Below are 26665 nucleotides of genomic sequence, written 5' to 3' on the forward strand. Positions count from 1 at the left end.
CCAACAATCGAAACTCATGAACTTCAAAATATTTATGATTTGTGCATATGAAGGAAAGTTTTCTGTACTACCTTATTGATATGAAGCTCCATGGTCCCTGTTGAATCCAAATATACCCCCAAATGCCTTACAATCCTTTTGTGGCTTTTAAAGGACCTGTTTAGTAAGGTGTACTAAGCAGTTAGCATGTAATTTAGTGCATGCTAACCATTACCACGGATGTACCCTGATGGCTACCATGTGCTAGAACAACTGATGTAGTATAAATCCTGTATTAACTGCATAGCATGGTTTAGGGGGTATGAATGGGAGCAGGTTGAAGCAGATTTAGGGCACATACAGCATTTGCAGCTAGTGTATACATTATCAAAAGTGCTGACAGAGTAGGTGCACTTAATGCCTCTTCAGGGGTACAGACCACAAAAGCAGATAAAGTATAAACATATAATTTAATAAATGTATGACACAGTAAAATCAAATGACACCCTATACATGTATTAAATTACTAGTAAAACAGGCCCGTTTCTGACACAAATGAAACAGGCGCTAGCAAGGTTTTTCTCTGAGTGTGTATGTTTGAGTGAGTGTGTGTGAGAGTGACTGTGTGTGAGAGAGAGAGAGTGAATGTGCGAGTGTGTGTCTGTGACAGAGAGAGTGAGACTGCTGGGTGTGAGTGTGTCTCCTCTGTCCCCCCTCCAGCCAGCCAGCGATTCTCCTCTCTCCCCTGCCCCCCCCAGCCACCCAGTGATTCTCCTCTCTCCCCTGCCCCCCCCCCTCCAGCCACCCTGCGATTCTCCTCTCTCCCCTGCCCCCCCTCCAGCCACCCTGCGATTCTCCTCTCTCCCCTGCTCCCCCTCCAGCCACCCAGCAATTCTCCTCACTCCCCTGCCCCCCCTCCAGCCACCCATCTAGTCTCCTCACTCCCGTTTATCTCTGTCGAAGCGGCCACGTCTTTGAAAGCCCTGCCCGTTTGTAGCCTTCTGTTCGACTTCGTTCCCTCAGAGTCCCATTGGCTACTGTTGGAAACAGGATGCTGGGCTCGATGGACCTTTGGTCTTTCCCAGTATGGCAATACTTATGTACTTATTTCCTCTTTGCGCGAGGGCAGGACTCTGAGGGAATGAACTGGAAGGGAAGGCTATAGACGTTGAGGTTGTGCCTCATGCTGCTATCCTGTGGTTGGTCAGTGCTGTTTCTGACGAACCCGGAAGTTCGTGACGTCAGTACAGGAGATGGATACAGCAGGAGCACGAACCCTTCAAAGCTTCACTGCCACGGAGTCAGCTTCAGAACATTGGAGGTGCTTTTTATTATATAGGATATGTTTATACTTTATCTGCTTTTGTGGTCTATACTTACTACTGTAAGTAGATTTTTGCCTTTTTGGTTTTTTTGATCCTCTTCAGGGGTACTCCAATCCCTCTGATCTGCCCACCTCCTAATACCTTTTAGAATTTTTATAGTCCTACTAGATGTACACAGCACTGCACACATTGTATGCAAATACTCTCTCTATCCCTAGTGGGCTCACAATCTAAAGTTTTGTACCTGGCGAAATCGAGGGTTGGGTGACTTGCCCAGGGTCACAAAGAGCTGCAGTGGAAATAAAACCCAGTTCCCCAGGATCTCAGCTCACTGCACTAGCCAATGGGCTTCTCCACCATACCCTCTGTAGAGGCAGCTGACCCTTCCTCCCTTCCATGCTGGTACTTACCAGGGGTTTCTATGGTAGTATAGTGCCAGGCCAGCAGTGATTCCCAGAAGCCTCTACACAATTGCCTCCCAGATTCAAAATAGCAGTTCTGATCCCTAGCATTAGTCTCTCAGTACTATCATGAGACTCAAGCTCCCAAATAAAGGCTTTTCACATTTGGCCATATTTGGTATCTTGACTTCTAGAAGTAGTACTTCGAGACTACTGTTCGGAGTCAGAGATACCATTTTCAACCCAGGAGACAATCGTGCAGGAGCATACAGGGTTCACTTCTGCCCAGCCATTATGCCTCCATGGAAACCTTCAGTAAGTACCTGGGAGTCAGGGTGGGGGAAGTGTCAGCTGCCTCTGAGGGGGGAAAGGGGGTGATAATGAGATCTAGGGATAGGATCAAAGGGTGGAGTGATTATGATGATAGTTGAGGAGGGATTGGAGGGTGAAGGAGTAATGATAAGATATGAAAGATAGGACTGAAGGATGGAGGTGATGATGAGACTGAGGAATTGGAGAGTGAGGGAATGAGACATGGAGAAAAGGGTCTAAAGGATGGGAGGGTGGTGATAAGACTGTGGGGATTGGAGGGTGAGGGAGTGATGATGAGACATGGCGAATAGAAGGATGGGGGTGATGATGAGCCTTGGGGAATTAGAAGGTGGAGGGATGATGATGAGACTTGAGGGGTCAGGATACTACTGGGGGAGGATCGAATGTGTTTGATTTTTTTCTTAGGGCATGGGACTGTGCTATCTACCGATGCATGTTCCATGCAGTGTCTGCCCTGTGCAAAAGATACAGGGCATTTGTTAGTGATGCCAACATTCACTGCACAGGCTTTGCAGTTACCACACATTCAGTTTTGCACCTAATGCATGGTAAGTGCAAAAACTCACCGCACTTTAATAAACAGATCCCTAAATTTTCCACAATGCATTCATATATTGCATGCCAGCATCATACCTGCAAAGGATTTAAATAACGACTGACACAAATTCACACTGATGTCCTGCAGATCATATTGGTAAGTACAGGCAAGGAGGGGCTTTTAAAATCATCAATTACTAACACTTATGTCTCCGGACAGTGCTCTGTATATCTTCTCTGCACTAAACAAATGAAATAAAAAGGCTCAGAAATTAAAAAAAAGCAAAACATTGCAATTGTTGTTTTAACGTTGCTAGGAGGACTTCTGTTTTCAGTTTATCTACTAATGAAATATGTCACATTTCACTTTGTCATCAAAAATAAAATTTAGCTGAGTTCAACCATGCCAGGAAAACAGCTCAGCAGAATTAAAAACCACATACGTGTCAAATTCTGAAATATGATGCTCTTATTCTGGAATCTCTTCCTCCTAACACATCATATGAGCCCGGAAGGTCACCAAAGATAACAAATTATTAACATACAAATATAAACCTACTTTATAAGTGATGCCTTTCAGGAGATTAACTTAACATGTTTGTTACTAGCTTTTCAAGAGCTTTTTACATCAGGACTATAGGAAATGAGCAAAAGAAGTTGGTCACAAAGGCCTCCAGAGGCGTTCAGCCGAACGGGCGCAGGAGCGAAGGTATCGGGTGCAAGGGGTCAGCCAGGGCTGGGGATTGGTACGCCTTGTGGGACGGGAGATGGATGGTGCAAGGGTGTCTAGAGCAGAGGAGAGAGTGGCATTGTAAGTGGAGACAGCTTTGTCAACAGATTTGGAGGACATGATGGAAGGGAGGAGATCAGAGATAGTAGAGGATAAGGTGGGGGGGGTCAACAGCCTGGAGATTTCTGGACGTAGTAGTTAGTGTTGGGCGAGATTGAGGGGGAGGGTGCTGAAGTGTGAAAGTGATTAGGTGATGGTCAGAGAGAGGAAGGGCTGAAATGCAGAAACTGGAGGGTGAGCAAGTAGAAGAGAGGACAAGATCAAGACAGTGGCCAGATTTGTGAGTAGGGGTGGTGGGGCTCAGTTGGAGGTTGAAGGAGGAGATAAGGGTGAGGAACTGAGAAACATATGAATCGGATGGGTTATCAGTGTGAATGTTGAAGTCACCGAGAATGAGGGATGGGGATGAGGGCTCAAGAAAAATGGAGAGCCAGGAAGTAAGGGAGTCGGTAAGGAAGGAAGGGCGAGATTTATCAGGGGGGCGGTAAATGACTGCAACTCTGAGTGGCAGTGGGTGGAATAGACGGATGGAGTGAACTTCAAAGGATGAGAAGCAGTGAGACTGAGGTAGGTGGAGAGGTTGAAAACTGCAGGAGGGCGAAAGTAGTAGTCCGACGCCGCCACCGCGGCCAACTGGGTGGGGCGAATGGGAGAAAAGATAACCTCCGTAGCATAGGGCCGCGATTGAGGCAGAGTCGTCAGGGTTGAGCCAGGTTTCAGTTAGGGCGAGCAGTTGAAGGGAATGGGAGATGAAGAGATTGTGGGTGAAAGGAAGTTTGTTGCAGATCGATTGGGCGTTCCACAGGGCGCAGGAGAAGGGGAGGGAGGAGGGGGGAAGGGAATAGAGATGAGATTGGAGATATCGCGGGAACGTTTGCATAGATGAGATGGGGACGAGGACAGGTGTGGGGGACCTGGGTTGGGATTGATGTCTCCCGTGGATAGCACGAGAAGGAGCAAGAGAGTGCGGAGAAAGGTGGGTGAGGAAGGGCTTCGAAGGCGACGAAGACAGGATGCGCTTAGGAGGAAAGGGGAAGGGTTCATGGCAGGAAGGAGGTGTTGAAGGTTGAGAGCTAGGAAGGAGGAGGAAGACAGTAGGGATGGTGAGGTGGTGGGGGACAGGGGTAGGTAGGGTATTGCAGTAGTGAGCAGGACAGAAGAGGACAGGGATGGGTAGTGAGATCGTGTGGTAGACAGCGGTGGGAGGGGGAAAAGATTAGGGAGGGACAGGGCAAGGAATAGGACGTGAATGGGGGCCATGAGTAGTGACTGAGGTGTTCAAAGGGCAGGTAGGTGGGCTGGGAGACAGGCAGGTGAGGGTGAGCAGTCGGGCAGGGGAGTGATGAGCTGGTAGGAAGATGGGCTGGGAGGCAGGCAGGTAGCGATATGGTGCAAGTTTAAAAACCTAGAGCCTGGATTTGAGGCCTAAGAGTTTGCTTGCTGGATAACTTAGGTCAAGGAAAATGGCCTGTTGCTTAAAAGAAGTTTCTAATACAGAACAGTTGGCAGTGGAGAAATTAAACTGAACAACTGAGAAGAGAAACCAAACTGCTGATTAAAAATGCATGAAGCAAATAACACCTATGGTAGATGTGAAAGAACAGGAAACTCGGAGGGGGTAGGTGTTAGAACATCTGCATTTTGTGGTCAGTATGTAATTTGACAAAGTAGATTGATAATGAGATCTATAGAATTTCAATGCAGTCAGGAGAGTATAAAAGCTGGTAACTTTTAGTGCAAAAAAGAGAGAACTCCTGGATTTCAGACTGATAGGGTCCTGCCACATGGACCTCCTCCTGAAAGAATATATCCGTGCATTGCAATTCTGTGTCACTTGGTGAGTATTTAAATAAAACCTGTAATCTTTAGAACTAGAAACTCTCTCTCCATCTCTTTCTTACTAAACACAAGTGATGGAATCGGATGTATATGATAATAGATTTTCCCAGATTCCAGTGGCGTAGCCACAGGTGGGCCTGGGTGGGCCGGGGCCCACCCACTTAGGGCTCAGGCCCACCCAATAGTAGCACACGTTTAGTGGTAGCTGGTGGGGATCCCGAGCTCCGCCAGCTGAAGACTTCCCCCTGATGGTAACAAAAACGCTACTCTCCACAATAACGGCACCTGCGCATGCTCGGTCTTCAGTGCATGCCTGCTGCAGACTGCCAAGATGGAAAGAAGCGTTTTCTCACCAGCTGAGATATTTTTTGTGTGGTGGTTGAGGGGAAGGGGAGAGAACACTTAGTGCCCACCTACTTCTTGCCTAGGTCCACCCAAAATCTGTTGTCTGGCTACGCCCCTGCCCGATTCTATCTGACATTAGACAATCAGTCTAACAGATGAAAATGACAAATTAGTTACCCTCTCTATATAGCAGAATATGATCAGACTCAGTATAAAGAGGGCCCAGAATATTATCTTCTAAGTTTCAGACTAACAGAAGACAGGTACATTTCTGTTGGAATGAGATGAGGTCTAGAGGTCTTAATGAGGCAGCCTTTGGTCCCCCAGTGCTCGGTGAAATGTCTGGTCCATTGTCACTGAGTACTGGTCCACTCCCCTAATAACATCTGGGGGGGGGGGGGGAGGGAGACTAGAATGGGACCATAAAAGTATTAAACGGTACCTGAATATATGTAAACAGCTTTGAATGTAGTTGCAAAAGGCCCCACTATATCCACAGCTATTCTCTCAAAGGGCTCACTGATAATGGGTAAAGGTTTCAGGAGAGCTCGGGGTGATCTTGGGTCTTACTCACTCTTTGGCATGCATCACAGGTTCGACAATAGTCAGCTACAGCTCGAGATACCCCCGGCCAATAGAAGTTCTGGGTCAATCTAGTGTGTGTGCGTGTCACCACCTGATGTCCTGCTACTGGAATGTCATGTGCAATCTGTAAGAGTTGTTCTCTGTATGCCCTGGGCACTATAAGCTTCTTGCCTGCTGTCCAGGGTCTATTAGGTCCAGCAGGATCAGTCTCTCTGTACAATAAGCCCCCAGTCCATAGGATATGATCTTTACCAGTTTCATTGGTTGGCTGACTGCCTCAGGGCTTCCAGGTCAGGGTCACAGCTCTGTGCTTCCTGAAAAGTATGTCTGGTAGGGTCTCTGCTGGTGACTGACAAATCAGGGTCATCAATCTGATCAATAGGTGTGCCAGTTAAGTTAGGCTGTTCCATACTCACAGCTCTGGTCACCTCTGGAACTGGTGCTGCTGGAAGCACTGGAGCGCCTCCTCCTGTTGCTTGGTCGGCTGGTTCCACCTGGACTGGCTCAGGATCTGGAACTGGAGAGGTGATCTCTACTGCTTCTGCTTGTTGGGCAGCCCGGGCCTGACTACGGGTCACCATAGCGGAAATGCTGACTCCGCTACCAACAGTAATGTTCATTGGACCCATGTCGGTCCCACACAGCATTGGCACCGGCATGTTTTTCATTATGCCTACTTCTCTGTATCCAGGCTCTTTAGTGCAGGCTTGGGATTAGCTGGGCAATCTGCTTTGAAATGTCCTGTACACCCACACTGGAAACAAGGACGTTCATACCTAAAGTCTTTAGGTTTTTGGGAACACAGAAGGGCTTGTTGTCAGTCTTTGTGGTTGCAAGGATATTTGGCTTCGAGCCCTGGCTGCCCTTAGATCCTGGCTGCTGTGGATAAGGACGGCTTAACTTTGCCAACCAGGGACAGTTAGCCATAAAGTTGTCAGCCAACTCAGCCGCCTTCTCTGGAGTATGTGGCTGGTGATCTTGAACATGTGCCCTCACCTCTGGATGACAATACTGCGGAAAGTGCTCCAGGACTATCAGGTTTTGGCAGTCCTCCAGGGTTTTAACTTCAGCTTCACTGAGCCACTGCTGATGCTGGAATCTTAACTGGATCACAAACTCGCTGTGAGTATCATCTGCCCCCTTTTTTCAAAGTCCAGAACTTTAGTCTATAGGTCTTGGGGGTAATGGCATAACAGTTCAACTAAGCTTTGCGCACCTCCTCAAACTGGTAGCATGTCTCCATGGACAATCCTTGGAACACCTCAACTGCTCTACCAGTGAGCTTTCCTCCCAGATAGCGCACCCAATCTTTCTGAGGAATCTCATTGAGGCGGCAAATTTTTTCACTGCTGATGCTGGAACCTTAACTGGATCACAAACTCGCTGTATCATCTGCCCCCTTTTTTCAAAGTCCAGAACTTTAGTCTATAGGTCTTGGTGGTAATGGCATAACAGTTCAACTAAGCTTTGCGCACCCACTCAAACTGGTAGCATGTCTCCATGGACAATCCTTGGAACACCTCAACTGCTCTACCAGTGAGCTTTCCTCCCAGATAGCGCACACAATCTTTCTGAGGACTCTCATTGAGGCGGCAAATTTTTTCAAAGGCAGTTAGATACCTCTGGTATCATCAAACTGCCAAAACAAGTTGGGCCTGATCCAAGCTGTGGATCCTGACTCTGGCCTTGGCGCAGGGGTTGGGCTGGAGCTTTGGATACGAGCCATTTCCATCTCCAACTTCATTTTCTGCAGCTGGAATTCCTGCTCATGCTCCTCATGCTACCGCTGGAATTCACGCTCTTCACGCCACTGTTGTTCTTCCTCTCATCGCAACTGCTGTTGGTCTAGCCGCTGTTGTTCTACCATATAGAGCTGCTGGATTTCAGCTGGTGTGGCACCCGGCCCTGCCAACGAACGGGTGTAATCCACAAGGAGTCTGGTCTCCCCTCAGGGGAACTCTGCATAGGCCGGTCCTGCGTCTCCTCCTCACTGAGGCCATCCGGTTGCTCTTGTGTTAGGTCAGGTATCTCCAGTGTCTGCTGGCCACTGCCAGTTGCCATCAGCACACTGCTAATCTCCTAACACTATCAAAATAAAACTGAACAGGAAAGGGACCATGTTACTGTTGCACATGTTCACTGTGCTCTGTGTCTGGCGGTTATGGATAAAAAATGGCTCTGAAGCACTCAGTGGATGGTGACTCTCACTCCACGCACTGAGTCTGACAACCCCACCATGCTGCCACCAAGAAAAAGGACAAAGGTCTGTCACGAAACGCTTAGCTACCCACCTGAGTACATAGGCAGCAGAATGGGATGGGATACAGGGACCATGGCCCAACAATTTTTTTGCCCCACACAGTATCAGCACCAGGAGAAGAGGGCAGAGACAAAGCTTGGTTTGTTTGTCCCTCCCAAGTAGGAAGATGTTCCATACCCCTGAGGAAGAGTGTCTGGAGGGTTAAGGAAAAGAGAGGGAAAGAAACATGGGAAAGAGAAAGTGTGCCAGAAGGGACTGGAAAGTAAGAGGAAGTACCAGGAAGAAGAGCAGAAAAGAGACAAAGAATGAGAGAAAAAGAGAGATAAGGGGAAGGTTTGAGGAATGAGAAGGAAAGATATAAGGGAAGAGAAAGTGTAGGGAAGAAATATAAAAAGCAAGATGAGAAGGGGGTGAGGATGGGGAAAAGATGTAAAGGAAGGAAGAATTCTTGAGAGAAGGGTGGGAAGGAGAGATGGAGAGGAAAAACCAGAAGGAAGGAGGAAGAGGATGTGAAAAAAAGCAGGAAGGAAGGAGGGGTGGAGGAAGAGATGAAGGAATGAGAGAAAATGCAACTCAAAGCTTGGTTCTTCAGAAAGGTCTTTATGAGGACTCAAATGGGGACACTAGATCAGATGTTACCTTGTATCCTACCGCTAGTCTGTACTTAATCTTTCCTGTGACAAACATGCAAACAGACATCTAAATTACCATTGTAAACCACTTTAAAACACTCATTCCTACCCGTCACTAAAATGTAATTGATACAATTAACCCTCCTTCACAAGCATATGATCAGTCACCATAATGTAACGACTCTATCATTGATGTAAGCCACATTGAAACAATGCTAATTGGAAAATGTGGGATATAAATGCCGAAATAAATAAATAAAAATGGAGAGGTGAGATGGAAGAATGTGTGTGGAGAGTGAGGGATGTGAGGAGGATGAGGAGGAGCAGTGCATGGCCGCATGTAGGTGGAAAAGGTGAAAACAAAAGAAATGGGAACTATGACAAAAGAATGAAAAAATATAAAGGCAAGTTGGGAGAATAAAATGGGTAAAAAAAGAAAAAAAAATAGAAATCAGAGGAGAGAAGAAATGTGGGAAAAAAATAATAAAGAACTACAAAAGTTAAAAAATATATTATTTTCTCAGCCTAGGAAGAGGGGATGAGATAGAGAACTGCCTACATGGGGGGGAGGGGGAGGGGGAGGCACACAGACATCATCTTTACGCTGATGACTCCCAGATCTACCTCTCCACACCAGAAATCTGAGCTGAAATCCAGGCCAAAGTATCAGCCTGCCTGTCTGACATTGCTGCCTGGATGTCTTAGCTCCATCTGAAACTAAACATGACCAAGACTGAGCTTCTTATCTTTCCCTCTAAACCAACCTCTCCTCCTTCCCATTCTTTATTTCTGTGGATAACACTCTCATCCTTCCTGTCTCATCAGCTCGTAACCTTGGGGTCATCTTCGACTCCTCCCTCTCCTTCTCTGCACATATTCAGCAGACTGCTAAAACCTGTCGTTCTTTCTCTATAATATCAGCAAAATTTGCCCTTTCCTTTCTGAGCACACTACCAGAACCCTCATCCACACTCTTATCACCTCTCGCTTAGAATATTGCAACTTGCTTCTCACAGGTCTCCCACTTAGCCATCTCTCTCTTCAATCCGTTCAAAATTCTGCTGCACGGCTAATATTCCGCATGTCGTTATGCTCATATTAGCCCTCTCCTCAAGTCACTTCACTGGCGTGCATTCACTCTGCAGCTCCTCAGTACCTCTCCTCTCTCATCTCTCCCTACCAGTGGCGTAGCCACAGGTGGGCCGGGTGGGCCAGGGCCCACCCACTTAGGGCTCAGGCCCACCCAACAGTAGTGTTAGCGGTAGCTGGTGGAGATCCCAAGCTCTGCCAGCTGAAGACTTTCCCCTGATCGTAACAAAATTCTACTCTCCACAATAACAGCACCTGCGCATGCTTAGTTTTCAGTGCATGCCTGCTGCAGACTGCCAAGGTGAAAAGGTAAAATTATGTATCATACCTGATAATTTTCTTTCCATTAATCATAGCTGATCAATCCACCTGCTGGTAGACGGACACAACCCACCAGTCTATGGATTGATCAACATGATGAAATGGAAGAAGCATTTTCCTGCCAGCGGAGATATTTTTTTTGGTGGTGGTGGTGGGGGGGAACATTTGGTGCCCACCCACTTCTTACCTAGGCCCACCCAAAATCTGTTGTCTGGCTACGCCCCTGCTCCCTACATTCCTCCCCGTAATCTCTGCTCACTGGACAAATCTCTCGTCGTCCCCCTTCTCCTCCACTGCTAATTCCAGGCTTCGTTCCTTTTCCCTCGCGGCACCTTATGCCTGGAATGGACTTCCTGAGCCTGTACGCCTAGCTCCATCTCTACCTGTTTTCAAATCTATGCTGAAAACCCACCTTTTCACCACTACTTTTGGCTCCTAACCACTACTCAATTCCCCTATCCTTGTTCCTTCTCACCCACTACTTTCCTCACCCTTGTCTTGTCTGTCTGTATTTTTAGACTGTAAGCTCTATCGAGCAGGGACTGTCTCTCTGTGTCAGGTGTTCAGCACTGCATGCATCTGGTAGCGCTATACAAATGTTAATAATAATAATAATCTCTCCCTACATTCCTCTCCGGGAACTCCGTTCACAGGGTAAATCTCTCTTATCTGAACCCTTCTCCTCCACCGCTAACTCCAGACTCTGTTCCTTTTATCTTGCTGCACCATATGCCTGGAATAGACTTCCTGAGCTGGTACCTCTAGTTCCATCTCTGGCCATCTTCAAATCTAAGCTAAAAGCCCACCTTTTTGATGCTGCGTTTAACTCCTAACCCTTATTCACTTGTCCAGAACCCTTATTTTATCATCCTCACTTTAATATTCCCTTATCTCTTGTTTGTCCTAATTAGATTGTAAGCTCTGTCGAGCAGGGACTGACTCTTCAAGTTCAAGTGTACAGCGCTGCGTACGTCTAGTAGCGCTATAGAAATGATAAGTGTAGTAGTAATCTAGGGGCAGTGTTGTCTCAACATGGGTTAGTTCTGAGCACATGACAATAATGAACTTCATTGCTAAACCAGGGTATGTGGAGCATAAGCTCAGTCTCAACTTTTCTAACGCTACCGTAGTACATTACTTGCAAAGTGCCAAAGAGAGCTTCCTGTTCGCCTATGCAGCACATCAAGCCGCTTAGTTAAACCTCATCCCATAAGTTGCTGAACCCAACCCCCATTACAAATTGGAGGGAACGTCTGAGTCTCACTATGACCCCGCTTCGCTCGCGCCGGCCGCATGCGCACCGAACGACTGCCAAGGGGGGGTCAACGCACAAAAAGACCCGGTGAAGTGGCCATTATTAAACATCCTAGCCCCCTCGTACCTCCGCCGAGCCTCGGCTGTTTGTCTTTGTTACTGGCTGGAAGGTGGTGGTGGGTGGTGTGTCTGCTACGTCATATGGGCCGCTTGCTCCCATTGGTCGGCAGCGCCTCACCAGACAGCACGTGCGTGGAAGTGTTTATACGCGGAGCTGGAAAAGCTCACCTCGCGTGCCCCTCTCCGGCTCACAGGAGGAGAGGAGGTGGTGCAGTTGGCGGGGTCCGGCCTCCAGCCTGCCCTTCCGTCTCAAGTTTATAAAAAGGGGTGAGAGGCAACGATACGGGCGGAACTTTCTTGTCGCTGGTGCTTTAAATTTACTCTTCCTGCTCTGGGAAACTTTACTGGGCAGGTTAAGGATTGATCGCCAGGTGAGGGGTCGAGGGCGCCTCTTCGATGTTGGGGAGGGGGTATTAGAATGTATTGTTCAGTTGGACTTTGTAAGTGGGGGGCACAATGTTGGATCTTCGCATTTTGTTAGTCCCCCCCCCCTTTCCATTTCCGCGATGGGCTTGCTTAATGCATTACCTGTCTGCCTTACCTCTAGCTCTGGAAAGTTTTGCTGCGAGTTTCTGATTAGTTGTCATAGTAATAAAGAAACCCATGCGCTAAGGTGAGTTAGAGAGTAGCGATGGGGTTGCCGCAGTGTTTTCAGGTCATTTTAGCTTTTTCCTCACTTGCTTTCTCTTGCTGTTTTCTTCTTTGCAGTTTGCCGGCCATAGCCAAATGCCCAGACTAGAGGATCGCTGCTGGAGCTGCTCTTGCACCCGGGGGAGGCATAAATTGGACGCCCGGAGCGCCGCCTGGCTGGTCGCTAAAGTGGGGGAAGCCATGGCTCGGGTGAACTGTCTGTTGGGGCAGGCGTACGTCTCGCTGGCGGAGCCCCGGGGTCGACACCTCGTCCGCCGCAGCCTGGTCCTCTTCGTTGTCGGAGCTTTCCTCGCTTTGGTGCTGAACCTGCTGCAAATCCAGAGGAACGTGACTCTTTTCCCGGAGGAGGTCCTGGCCACCAGCTTTTCGCCCGCCTGGTGGGTGCCCCCCTGCTGCGGCACAGCTGCAGGTAAGCCCAAGCATGCAACCAACCCATCCTTCACCCCAAAATCCTAGGTGGGAGGGGGCTCTTCCTATACCGTTGCTAGACCTGCTTATATTAATGAGTTATTGGATGTTCATTAAATAACCTGCTTCTGTGCCTTCTGATTTTAATAATCAGACTTTAAAAATACGACTTCTAGGAGAGCGAAATGAAAGCTGAATAGGCAGCTTGCATGGAATACCGTTCTTGTAGTGTATGTTTCATTAGGTAGATCACCGTTTGGGGGCTTTTTACATGTAGTTGTAACGTTTATTAGGAACTAAGCAAAACATAAAACTAAATACATGAAACGCTGCTGGGTTAAGTCGAGTTGAGGAGTAGTTTCACTTCTCTTCTCTCTGGCATGCACCGACCCTAGCGCATTTCTTCAATCAGCGCCGGAAGGCTTGTCGCCTAGTGCTGACCGCCTCCTGATTGGTTTTCTCTTAAACTGGTGAGTTGCCATGCTGTTCTCTCATTGGCTGTGTGAGCTAACATGCCACGCTAGGAGTGGAAAACAAGGAAGTGGTCATGTGTTTGTGGGGGGCACGCCCCTTCCCGCCCCCCTCCCTCCCCTTTTCCTTCCAGCTAGGAAACAGGCGGTTTTTCAAGTGTACATTGCCGTAGGGGCCAACTTTTTCAAAAGGATTGGATATACTAAATTCAACAGAGGTCCCCCCTCTTTCCATGCATTAAGAGTTTGTGCAATACTGGAGATCCTTGAGCACGTACTGCATAATACTGGTATTGTGAAATTAATATGCCTCTCTCTTAGGGTTTTCCCAATAACAGGATAACTGGGTGTAACTTTAAATCAGTTAGCAAAATTGTACATCTTTGATCTTCTGTCACTTCTTTTTTTAAACATTTTTTTTTCTTATAAGAAAGGAGAAAAATCCTGAGTGATGTAGAACCAATAGAAGTGAATTGATTTTTTTTTTCATACTCCTTCGAAAAGTAGAAAGACAAGGGGACACTCAAGGAAGTTACATGAGAATACTTTTAAAACAAATAGGAGAAAATATTTTTTCACTCAACGAATAATTAAGCTCTGGAACTCTTTGCTAGAGAATTTAGTAACAGCGGTTAGCATATCTGGGTTTAAAAAAGGTTTGGACAAGTTCTTGGAGGAAAAGCCATAGTCTGCTATTGAGACAGACATGGGGAAGGTACTGCTTGCCCTGAGATTGGTAGCATGGAATGTTGCCAATATTTTGGTTTCTGCCAAGTACTGTGACCTGACTTGACCACTGTTGGCAAAAGGATACTGGGCTAGATGGACCTTTGGTCTGACTCGGTATGGCTATTCTTATGCTTTTATGTAAAGGAAGGAGAAAGTCCAAATCTCACGAACATGTAAACAAAACCAACGAAGTGAGGTGAAAAAAATGAGGATTTCACAATTCTCAGTATGTAGTACCTTTTAATATAGTCAGCACATCAAGGACATAAAACAGCTGTATTTCGGTATCTGAGCCTGCTTCAGGGGTCAAAGAATTTTATAAAAACAAAATACTTATAGATAATACATTAAAAATATAGCACCCATTAAAAAGAAACAGATATGATATATGTTAAAAATAGATAACTCATTGAGATCCATGAGAGCCACTGAGGTCCCTTTTCACTAAATCAAGTGTCTTAACCATATATGTGGTGATAAGGTTTTGGCAGATTGCTCAAAGGAATCCTAAGAGTTGGTATTATTACTGTGTTTTGGTTTCCTTTTTCCATCTATTTGGATTTATACTGGTGTATTTGATTTGAGATGGCAACTAGTTCCTGGAAAACAGCATTTGGGTTTTCTTCAAAGGAGACAACTGATTTATTAATGAATGCTTCTATATTTGTATCACAAGAATCAACGGTATTGGCAGTAGATCTTACCACATTAATTACTAAGTTGAAATATATTGCTAAGTTAGAAATTAATGGTGCTTCTATGATTGAGTATTGTAAATTGGAACGAATTCCGTGGGGGTTAAGAATCAACATTAGCCCACAAGTGTTTAAGGATGATAATGATTTCATTGACAAATGGAACAGAATCCTGAATGGGTGTTCTTTAGATCACATGCCGCTGTTGATTGACAAAAGCAAGCGAGTGTTGGTAGAAGAAAAACAAATGTTAGATGAGGATTTGAACAAATTGAAAATATCACTGGGTCAAGAACAATATGATGAACAAGTCTTGTTAGCAAACAATGAAGTAGATAAATATTGTGAGAGTTTAAAGAAACAGAAGGCGGAAAAATTTGCCAGCGATGACAAAGATTACAAGACTAACCAAGTATACCGGTGGATGTCTGAACCACAATTGGTTGGTATACCGGACAGTAAGTCAACAGCAAGGGGTCATAAGTACATAAGTATTTCCATACTGGGACAGACCGAAGGTCCATCAAGCCCAGCATCCTGTTTCTAACAGTGGCCAATCCAGGTCACAAGTACCTGGCAAGATCCCAAAAAAGTACAATATATTTTATGCTGCTTATTCTATGGTTTCCTCATTGAGAGCCACTGAGGTCCCTTTCCCCTAATATAAATCGTGTCTTAGGGCCCTGTTTAGTAAGGCGCGTTAGCGTTTTTAACGCACCTACAATTAGCATGCGTTCTAACTGTGTAGGCACCTATAGGGATATTGTAAGTGCATACACGGTTAATGCATGTACATGGTTAATGTGCATTAAAAATGCTAACGCCTATAGCACGGCTTAGTAAACAGGGCCCTTATCCATATATGTGGTAAGTTTTTGGCAGATTGAGTTAGATTTGATAGGTCAGCACAGCTTATGTCCCTTTTTTGCTTTTTCTCAGTTTACCAAATGGGTTTTGACATATGGTTATGATTGTCCGTTCACAACATTTGCAGTATTTACATCATAGGTTCTTTGTCCACAATCATGTATTACTGTGATTTTTATCAGTTTTGATAGCCTTCATCTTGCATTTGTATTCATAAATTGATCTGCATGCATTTGTTCTGTGTGTTTTCTCTACTTTTAATTTTTTATATTGTCCATCACACCATTGTTTTAATCCTCACATTTTTTTGTGTGTAACTTTAAAATTTGTATTTATTTTTTATTCTTCACAAAAGTATGTTTTTATTTGTATAATTGGACATTATACCTTTTCACATCTGTATAATCTAGTGTTACCATGTACTTCTTTTAGGTATACTGGTTTATATTTGGAACTAGTAAGTTATCTATTTTTTTAACACAATCATATCTGTTTCTTTTTATTGGATGCTATGTTTTTAATGTTTTATCTGTTTTATGCATAGCTTTTTTATAGGTATTTATTTTGTTTTTATAAGGTTCTTTGACCCTTGAAGTAGGCTCAGACACCAAAGCACTGCAGTGTTGGGTCTTTGATGTGCTGACATTATTGACTATATTAAAGGTCCTACATACTGAGTCTTAATAATCCTTGTTTTTTTCACCTCACTTCTTTGGTTTTGTTTCCTATAAGAAATCTAGTTGCCTTGTACCTATGTATTTTTCAAGCTCATATTGCATTCAAATTTAATAGAGATTAATGAGGAGCCACTTACAGTATAGTATGATCAAGATCAATGGATAGAATAGTGGTGCGTAATATTTCCTATAGTTCTAATTTCATTCTTTGTGATTCAGACAGCCTGTGCGTTTTATGATATTTTAATATTTGATTTAACATTGAGTTCATAAAAATAGTGAAAAGGGTCATATGCTAGACTTGGTGTTCTGCAAAGGGGTCAACATCTTTGAACACAAGGCTGGTGGCATCGAGATAACACCCCTATCATGGGCTGATAATTTTCTAATCAAATTTTCAATTAAGGATTACATAAAACAGATGGGCCCAACCAAAGTATGGAAGTAAATTTGCGACATGAGAATCCGATTATGAAGTTTCTAGAGGCCTTGGCCTACCCCATGTGGATGAAAAGATGGTGACAGTGTCCTTCAGGATTTCCCCAATGAATATGCATGAGATCTATTTACATACAATGGAGGTGGTGCATGCAAATAGATCTATGCTTATTAGTTGGGGAAATCTTGAAAACACAACTGGATTGCGGCCCTCAAAGACCGAGGTTGGACAGCCGTGGTCTACACCTACAGCCTGCCCTCTTGACCCCTGCTCTGCAAAAATAGTACGATGAGCAAGCATAGGCCTCATTGAAGGGGTCACTAAAATTAACTCCTCTCTTCTGGAAGGGCAGTTGCCAACAACTCTAAAAAGATCTGTGGTGTGCCCCCTATTGAAAGAGCTCACTGGACCAGGAGAAGCTTGAAAACTATCGACCAATCTGTAACGTTACTTTCCCGACAAAACTTACAGACCAGTCTGCATTCAATTCAATGACTGGCTAATTGAAAGTAATTGGTCCGACCTTCAGACCCTTTATAATGAATATGTTTGGTTGATCAGGATAAATAGTGCTCTACTGTCTAAAAAGGGGTGGGGGGGAACCAACAAAAACCTGGGACTTCCTCTCCTATTGCACAGTGAATTGATCGTGAAAGGAGTAACACTGCTTTCTCATGTTTAATATTTAAGTTAGAACTTGGGGTGGTTCAACCTCAAAACTTCAGCCATGATGCAGGGAATCTTATTTTGAGATCTGCAAATGCTCTTGTTTTACTGTTCAAAAAGTTCTATTGGTTCTACAGTTAAATCATTTTGTCTTCACTGCTATTTACACATATGCTTTTATCTTTTACAGCTGTAGTGGGCCTGCTTTATCCCTGCATTGACCGCCATCTTGGGGAGCCACACAAGTTTAAAAGAGAGTGGGCCAGCGTCATGCGATGTATAGCAGTTTTTGTTGGAATCAACCATGCCAGTGCTGTATCCTTGAATCTGTGAAATTTATTGCACCACATCTTACCTTGTTAGTGCATCTGGTATGACATGTAGGACCTGACCTATCGGAACAGAGCTAATGTATATAAACAAACAACATGGGCCCTATTTACAAATACAGTTACCAAATATGTCAACTACTAATCTTAATGCACTATAACTAGAAAACTTGTGCATGTAATGATTGAGGGGATGTCTCCAGCAGTTTTCCCATTCAGTTAGTGCAGGGGAAATGTTATTACCGCTCATTAAATGCATTGCAGATAATGCAATACAGTTAGCTAGGCCATTTCAAGTACTGTTAACTACATCACATTTTCGTTTTCAATAACACCTGGATTAATTGTAAGGTGTAGTTTGTGCCCATTTTCTTACCCATCCACTTAAGCTGTTAATGCAGCAGCTAATGTATAAACTGCTAATGGAGTTAATAAATAGGCCCTATAGTGTTAGGTGCTGATAGATATATTTTTTTGACTATTTTTTAGAACGTGGTTGGGGAGGTGCATGTTGACAAATTTTTATTCAAGGGAAAGGGGAAATGGGACCTGATATACCGCCTTTCTGAGGTCTTTGCAACTACATTCAAAGCAGTTTACATATATTCAGGTACTTATTTTGTACCAGGGGCAATGGAGGGTTAAGTGACTTACCCAGAGTCACAAGGAGCTCAGACCCCCTTTTACTAAGGCGCACTCGCATTTTTAGCGCGTTCTAAAAGTTAAGAGACGCTAATGCATTCCTATGGGCGTCGCTAACGTTTAGCACTTGCCCAATTTTAGCGTGCGCTAAAAACATGAGCGCGCCTTAGTAAAAGACCCCCCCTCAGTGTTGCTGTTTCACTGTAGGTAATGCCAAGGCAATTCATCTGCTTGTATATCGTATTGCTTATTTTGAATTTTATGACGTCTTAAATTGCTTTGAATAAGTCAACAGTTTAAGATTATATAAAATGTTAAGCTGCATTTTAGAAAGGACATCCAACTTGGAATATGGACATTCATTTCTTAAGTATTTTAGAACGGGATCTGCCGACATAACAGCTTTTTCTAAAATACATGTGAAATGGACGTCCATATGTAGGTGACGTCCAGCATGAACATCCATTTTACAAACCGAAACATCTAAATTATGAATGGGGCAAAACAAGGGACATGGACTTTCCTATGTTGCCACAGACGTCCATTTTATAAAATGGCCCACATAGGCAGCCGTGCAGAGCAGACGGATATCCTGGTTAGAACCGTAGTGCTGAGCACCAGGGGACCCTGGTTCAAATCCCACTTCAGCTGTTTATGATTTTTTATTTTATTTTCTTTATTATGAACCCTCCAGGGGCAGAAAAGTACCTACTGTGCCTGAATGTACACCACTTTAGAAGCCTTCAGGCTTGAAAGTTTCTTATACATTCATGTGCAGTAGGTATCTTTATGGTCCTAGAAAGATCACAAATAAAATAAAATCACAGAGGGCTGAAGCAGGATTTGAAGTTGGGTCCCCTGGTTCACAGTCCCTGCACTAACCATTAGGCTGCTACTCAACACTGCATCAAGGTCTATTAAGAAGTTAGGGGCCCTTTTACAAAGGCATGTAGGCACCTGTGCACGTCAGCACACGTCACATTGGCACTGCCACCCGGCTAAAGTGTGCCGCAGGAGGTAATTCTATTTTTGGTGCGTGCCCAAAACACGCAGTAGAAAATATTTTCTATATTCTTCCACATGGCATTTACTCTGCGGTAATTGACTGTTGAGGCACGTTGAATGATTACCGCCCAGTTAGCGTGTGAGACTTTACCACTAAGTCCAATGGGTGGCGGTAAGTTCTGAGGCCGAAAATGGACGCGCGCTGGTTTTGCCGCACGTCCATTTTCCGGCGCAAAAAAATGCCTTTTTTTTTCCAGGTGCGCTGAGGAAATGGACCAGCACAGGCCACTTTTAGGCACGTCTTAGTAAAAGGGCCCCTTAATTTTTAAAGGATTTTAGCACTGTGAACCCCAATAGTTCATGAAGCTGTCATAGAGCCCGGTATCCCTTAGTTGTTTCACATTTGGGGGAGGGGGGTCAGCAACCACTGGGGGATTAAGGGAGGTATTAATCCCTCCAGGGGACAGCTGCTCAGTCAGATCACGTTTCTATTACCTGTATATGCCAAGTACCAGGTCTAAATAACAGCGTCCGTTTTTGGGGGGCAATAGACATTTCTTCCTCTTCTGAAATCAGAGTTGGAGAGGTCCATATTTTGGCCCCTTCCTAGTCCTGTCCAAAAGACAACCAAACCATGCTCCTTTATCATAAGGACATATTGCAGTTTTAGATGTCTGTGTCTTGGCTTTATAAAATCAGGATTTAGATGTCCATGTGATAATGGAAATCTTAATGCTGATTTTCAAATGTTCAAACCATGACTAGAGCTTCTAAAATAAGGGCATTAATAACATTTTTCCTTAATTTTACGATTAGAAATTGGATTTTGCAAATAATGTTCAGCTTTCACTAACTTTAGCCGCCCTCTCTTTGGGCCTTTGGTGGACTTTTGACCGTTCAAGAAGTGGTCTTGGGCTTGGAATCACAATAGCTTTTGTAGCCACATTAATTGCCCAGCTTTTGGTGTACAATGGAGTCTACCAGTAAGTATTACCATGTTTCTCTCTTGATTGTTGGTAGGGAGAATAATGTTTATATTTCCTTTCAGTTTGGAGATTTAATTTATGAATTTTACAAGTAATATGAACCCATGGGCAATTTAGGAAGAACAGATTTTATAAAAATACTGTACATGGAAACTCAGAAAATTGGAGGTTTTGAAAACTAGATGTACAAAATTGCTTGTATTTTGCAATATGTTGAGGTAAAGATATTTTCCTCTTGAGTATGCAGGTGAGGTCTGTATGGAATGATCTTTTTAGTGGGGGGGGGCAGGTTGAGGGATCTAAATTAGGCACATTAAAATACTTGCTCCTCTGTTAATTTGTATAATCTTGGTCATATCACAAACAAGTCGCCCTGAGGTAAATGTTTTAAGGCACTGAAGGCCAGAAACTAGCCAGGCCAATGATGCTAATAGGCTGATTTTCAAACAAGATGGCCAGTAAACTTGGTTATATGTGAATTCTCGGCCTTTATCCCCCTCATTGTATAAATCCTCGTATCCAAAGTTTGGCGCAGAAGTCATCTCTAAGCACCATTCCATAAATGACGCCCAACTCGGAGCACCATTTACAGAATATCATTCCATACAGATTTTTTTTCTGCACCCAAATTAGGATGCCATTTACTGGAGTGGCCTAGTGGTTAGGGTGGTGGACTTTGGTCCTGGGGAACTGAGGAACTGAGTTCGATTCCCACTTCAGGCACAGCAGCTCCTTGTGTCTCTGGGCAAGTCACTTAACCCTCCATTGCTCCATGTAAGCCGCATTGAGCCTGCCATGAGTGGGAAAGCGCGGGGTACAAATGTAACAAGAAAAAAATCTAGTCATATGGAGTGGCATTATTCAGCTATTATCTGGATAAGTTGTGTGTTTAGGCCTGCTGAATAGGAGGTTTAAAGTAAAAGGATAGCACTGGAATAATGAACACATTGTACATTCAGCATTGCTGCTTGTATGTGTAGCAGTGATGAATATACATATTAATTTCAATGCTGGTGCTGAATAGAAATCACACAAAATAAAACATGGAAAAGAAAATAAGATGATACCTTTTTTATTGGACATAACTTAATACATTTCTTGATTAGCTTTCGAAGGTTGCCCTTCTTCGTCAGATCGGAAATAAGCAAATGTGGTAGCTGATAGTATATATAAGTGAAACATCCAAGCATGTTCATTGACAGTCTAGCAGGGTGGGGGTGGGTAGGAGGTATGCATGGGGACATCAAAGCATTACATTGATAGTCTAACAGGATGGGTGTGGGTAGGTGAAAGGAGGGTGATAAACAGAGAAATACAACTTTATGGTTTATAATGGGCTAGAAAACCCAGATCCTTGTTAAGTCCTGTCTGTTGGGTGTCAAAATATTCGATCATTCTGACTTCAAAGCTCTTACGTTCCTGTATTGTTTTAAATTAATATGGTTACTGCACTGGCTCAGTATCAGGGCCAGTGTTTTAAATATCAGTTACTTTAGTCTTCGGTTAAGGTTAAAGTCTGAACCATGAACTGAGGATGGTTCCTTGTTGGCCTGTTTTTGCAGACATAGAAACCCTGTATAATACTTGGGGAGAGTGTAATATTGAAAACAAAAGGAAAAAGATCATGGAAGAACATAAATGTCAAAAATAGTAAATGGTGTTAGACAAAGTTAATAAATTAGTAACAAAATCAACCAGGAGGGTGGGATGTTAATACTTCATACCAGCATCAGTGAAGGCATGATAAAGTTTAGACCTTGACCAAATTAAAGATTAAACTTCACCTGGCGTTATAACCCTGCCTCCGCCCCTCCCCCCCTTCCATTTCACAAAAACGGTTGTTGATCAGCTAGTAAACTTTCTGGTAAGCCCAGTTCTTTGCCACGACCATGTGCTTCTGCCATACCTTATTCCAATTATTGAATCACGTTGCCATGTCAGCTGCTATTCGGTAGGCTGTAATTCCCAGGCATTCACAAAACCAGCATCAGAAGTGTCCATTTTAGCCATGTGCTGCTCCAAGGGTGACACCTAATGGCAGGCCAGAGAGAAGCATGATGGTGTTGCTTTCATTAACCGTACTCTTCACACAAATGATTTGCAGCTTTGGATTTTGAGGGTGTTCTTCTGAATGTATGGGAAATGTTCACATGCATTTGTTCCATGAACTGAGTTAATTTTGCATAGATTAGTGATATTAAGCATTGCTGTGTCAGCATTCCTGTGAGGGTCAGATCCAGAAGGAGTACAGAGTGAAGATATGCAGAAGAAGATAAATGGGAATATCAAAAACTTATGGAATTGAGTAGATCAGGTTCTGGGTTCTTGAGAGTAGAAAGCACTTTCCATGTTGAGTCAGAGCAGATTTGTGTTTTGATGTTCATCTACAATTCTATGTGGTGTCTGCATTGCATTAGAAAGAGTGCAGAAGCACAAAATCACAGTTAGCTGATATTAATAAAACAGCACTTCTTAAGCATTTATGGTCTTTGAATTATTTTTAGGTACACGTCTCCTGATTTCCTCTACATCCGCTCATGGCTACCTTGTATATTTTTCTCTGGAGGTGTGACTGTAGGAAACATAGGACGACAGCTGGCAATGGTAAAAATCACATACTTTCATATATCCATTTATACTGAAGCGTTCCAAAAAAAAAAAAAAAACATAAATAAGAGCAAAGAGCACGAACGAAAAGCTTTGGGTTAGCTCTTAAAGAAATGGCTATTCCTCAAACTCGGGAGCTGACTTAAATGCACAAATGCTGGCCTCCCATGCATCCATTGGGATTTTTTTTTTTTTTTTGGGGGGGGGGGGGGGGGAGCATTCTTTGTAGACTGGCCACATAGACATCCTAACAGAGCAGTGGGGCATCCCAGGGAGGTACTGCAGTGGACTTCACATAAAAGATCTGAGATACACATCTCACCGTTACCTCTTATATTGTTTTGGTAGCCCTCCAAAAACCTACTGAACCCAACTGTACACCACTACAATAGCATTTATGGCTGCAGGTGTCCACCTGTATGTGGGTACGGTAGGTTTTTGGTGGATTTTGGACAGCTCACACTTTCCACCACAAGTGTAACAGAGTGGGATATGGGCCTGGGTCCCCTTCTCTGCAGTGCACTGCACGACCACTAAGCTACCCCAGGCACCTGCTTGCTGCCCTATTAGGACTGGCCATAACATTTGAAGCTGTCAAAGGCTGGTATATGCTGTTTCTTTCACATCTTTGGGGGTGGGGGGTGGGAGAGGGTCTGTGACCACTAAGAAGGGGGGTCATGCCTTAATCCCCTTCAGTGGTCATTTAGGGCACCATTTTATGCCTTAGTTGTGATTTGAAACAGGTCTAGACTAAAACATCTAACTTCTAGCCCTGAACGTTTTTGTTCCATTATGGCAGAAAAATGTCCAAGTTCTGGGAGTCCTCAAATCCCACCTCCGACATGCCCCCTTGTGATTTGGATGTACTGTATACAAACTGCATAGACAAAGTCTTAAAATTAGTTTTGAAAATAGCAATTTGGGGGGCTATTTTTGGCCAAAAAACCAAATCCATCTGCTTTTTGGACATTTTTCTATTTTGAAAATGAGCACCATGGACTTAAGAAACAGTATCTTCAGGTTTGGCAATGTGTGTTAATATCAAGACTAGAGTATGAACAGCATGGTTTTAGAAATAAGCTAGAAAAAATCCCATGACTGGTACATAAAAGCAAACAGTCTGTTTGCATTAGAAATGAGCTAAACATGTTCAGTTATTGTTTGCTTATAACTAACTAAACTGCACAACTTATAAGGATTTTTTTTTAACTTACATCATAGGGCGTTCCTGAAAAAGTACACATGGACTGAGCAAGAAGATATGTGACTCCAGTATGAGAAAAGGCAACTTTCTTCCTTCTTGTAAGAGGAATCTTCAAGTGTAGGATTACCTGACTGATTTGTGAAAAGAGTAATTCACCTTTGAATAGCCAAATGACATTAACTGCTGATTGTGGATTCTTCTCTTGACTTTTCTGGAGAAACGTGTGTCTCGCTGTCTAGACGGAATTGACAGCAGCCAATGAGAGGCAACTTTCCAAATACAGGCTCCTACTCAAAATGAAACAGCTGCCAAATTTCAAAAACCTTTAAGCTGAATTTTAATTGCAGGTATTTGTATCCCTGTGCCAGGAGCAGTAGGAGGTTTACAAAGGGGGAAATATGGTTAAATAGGAATGGTATTTATCAAAGTAAAACAACTGTTTTCTTTTTTTAATGCTTATGTAGTCAACAGGTGGGATAAGTGAGGATTATTGCAAGCATTTATACTTTTCTTAAATCTAAAACATGTTCAAAAATTAGTCTAAAATCCATAAAATATCTTGGACATTCAAAGCTTAAAAAACTTATTAGACAATCCTAGTGAAAGACAGGTCTGTATTGGCACAGGCATGTAGAGCATCTAGCAAAAGCAGCTGCATCGCGGCGGATTGAGGAATAAGAATAAATTCATTTACAGTCTCAAAAATGCCAGGGTTGCAGTTAAACAAGGTTATCATCTAGCTCAGTGTAGCTCCCCCTCCCCACCTCAAGGATATGTGTTGGATAATGGCAACTTTTTCAGAAGCATGAGCATACAGCGTCTTTCATTTCTAGGTCACTGGTTCAAATTCAGCTAAAGCAATGATGGTCAGGAATAATGAAAGTCTGAAAGTTGTCTGTTGGTGATTTGTGTGAAATGAATTGGTGGTTGGCTTCCAGTACTTGATGGATGTGTGTTCATGTAATTATTAAAAAGTAAAAACACTATCCCTGGTGGGACCCTTGCTAAGTCAGCTTTCCCATTACCCAATGAACTCTTTTTTTCGTGCTGAGCCTAACTCTTTTGTGCCATACAGTATCACAATAAGAAATCAGGCTTTCCAGGGACAGTGTTCACAGCTGTGGAAGTTTTCAGTGTATTTTATTTAAGTGGTGCTTCTGTCTCTGTTAGATTGAGTTTACAGGAAATGAAGAATATAATGACCTGTCTGGACTCAGCCTCCATAGCCCTAAGAGTGTTGCCTTATATTTTAAACATGTCGGAGAGGAATCCGAGTGTAGGATTTGCAGGTTTAGGGACAGGGGTGCCCTATTGATGATTTTGCAATCTGTGATTGCCTTGTAAAAAGAAGAGTGCTTATGGCACTGCATTAAACATTTGCTGTTTCTACATACATAATGATAGTTTATTCATTGTAAATATAATGTAAACCACTTTAGACCCTTAGATGTAAGTAGCAAATACTGATTTGAAGTGCAGTGAAAAAAATAATCTGAGCCCACTATTCTCTTCAATATTTATTAACAGTCTGACTTGTAAGATATTCAAGAGAAGGGCTTCTATTCTAATACAGTGCTGCATGGAGGAAGGAATTCAGCAATAATACAGTTTCCAGTGAAGAGCTGTGTATAAATACTCCAGTTTGTGTGGTTTGGTTTGCATATATGTTTTAGTTTTTATGAATGTGTTTTGTATTATGTCATGATATAGGTTCCTTTTGGCTTCTGATTTTGCTAAGTAAACTGACTTCTCGGCTGATACATGCCCTAATTACCCCATGAAAATGTACCTTGTTTTGGGAGGAGGGGTTGTTTTGAGGGAGGGGACAATTCATGTGTTTAAAGGATTTACATAAACTTATTTGGTATAAGTTTAGCAAAAATAGCAAATATGTTACTAAAAGCAAAATTTCGTTCCACTGAAACAGCTTCACCTAGAATGGTTTTTAGAAACTGGTTTGTGTTTTTTAAATACCATTTTTAGTTGTTTTGCATTTTGGGGGGGAGGTTAGAGAATGTTCATTTAATTGGTCTCTATTACATGAACAAAAAAACGTAATTGTATTAAATTATGTACTTGATGGTTTAGGTGCAGTAAGTATTTAATTTTGTATTAGAATTTAAAGAACTGGAACGCTTTTGTACATGAGGAAGCCAAATATGTAAAAACAAATGCATTCATTTGTTGCCAGTACTTTTGGCAAGTATGTGAACCAAAGTAACCTGAGTTGATAAAAATGTCTTGTCTGAAAATAAATTTGCACTATGGTGAATTTGAAAATGGGCTTGTTTTATTAAGTTTCTAAGTTTATGGTTTTAGATTTTTTTTTTACTTTTTTTAACACAATTTCATTAAAGGCTAGAGCTTAGATTTTATATGTGCCTTTATCTACAATCTAACAAGTTTTTACCTGAGCCAGTGGAAGGTGGAGAGCTTGCAGCTTTCTTCCATTTTCTTTTGTTCTCTCTCCTAACAAGACT

General features: G+C 43.3%; 1 protein-coding gene across 2 annotated transcripts; it reads left to right on the plus strand.

The window, feature by feature from the left end:
- Positions 1-11978: 11978 nt before the first annotated feature.
- On the plus strand, positions 11979-26457 carry INSIG1 (insulin induced gene 1). Of its 2 annotated transcripts, none has more exons than XM_030198474.1 (6): positions 11979-12077; positions 12519-12870; positions 17603-17727; positions 20205-20371; positions 22879-22978; positions 24203-26457. In XM_030198474.1, exons 2-6 carry the CDS (start codon positions 12537-12539, stop codon positions 24230-24232), a joined length of 756 nt encoding a protein of 251 aa, XP_030054334.1. In that variant the 5' UTR covers positions 11979-12077; positions 12519-12536; the 3' UTR covers positions 24233-26457. The 2 variants fall into 2 exon arrangements, with proteins under 2 accessions (XP_030054334.1, XP_030054326.1); XM_030198466.1 differs by lacking the exon at positions 11979-12077 and adding an exon at positions 12084-12181.
- Positions 26458-26665: the final 208 nt, after the last annotated feature.

Source organism: Microcaecilia unicolor, chromosome 1 (assembly GCF_901765095.1).
Source record: "Microcaecilia unicolor chromosome 1, aMicUni1.1, whole genome shotgun sequence".
Lineage (NCBI taxonomy): Eukaryota > Metazoa > Chordata > Amphibia > Gymnophiona > Siphonopidae > Microcaecilia > Microcaecilia unicolor.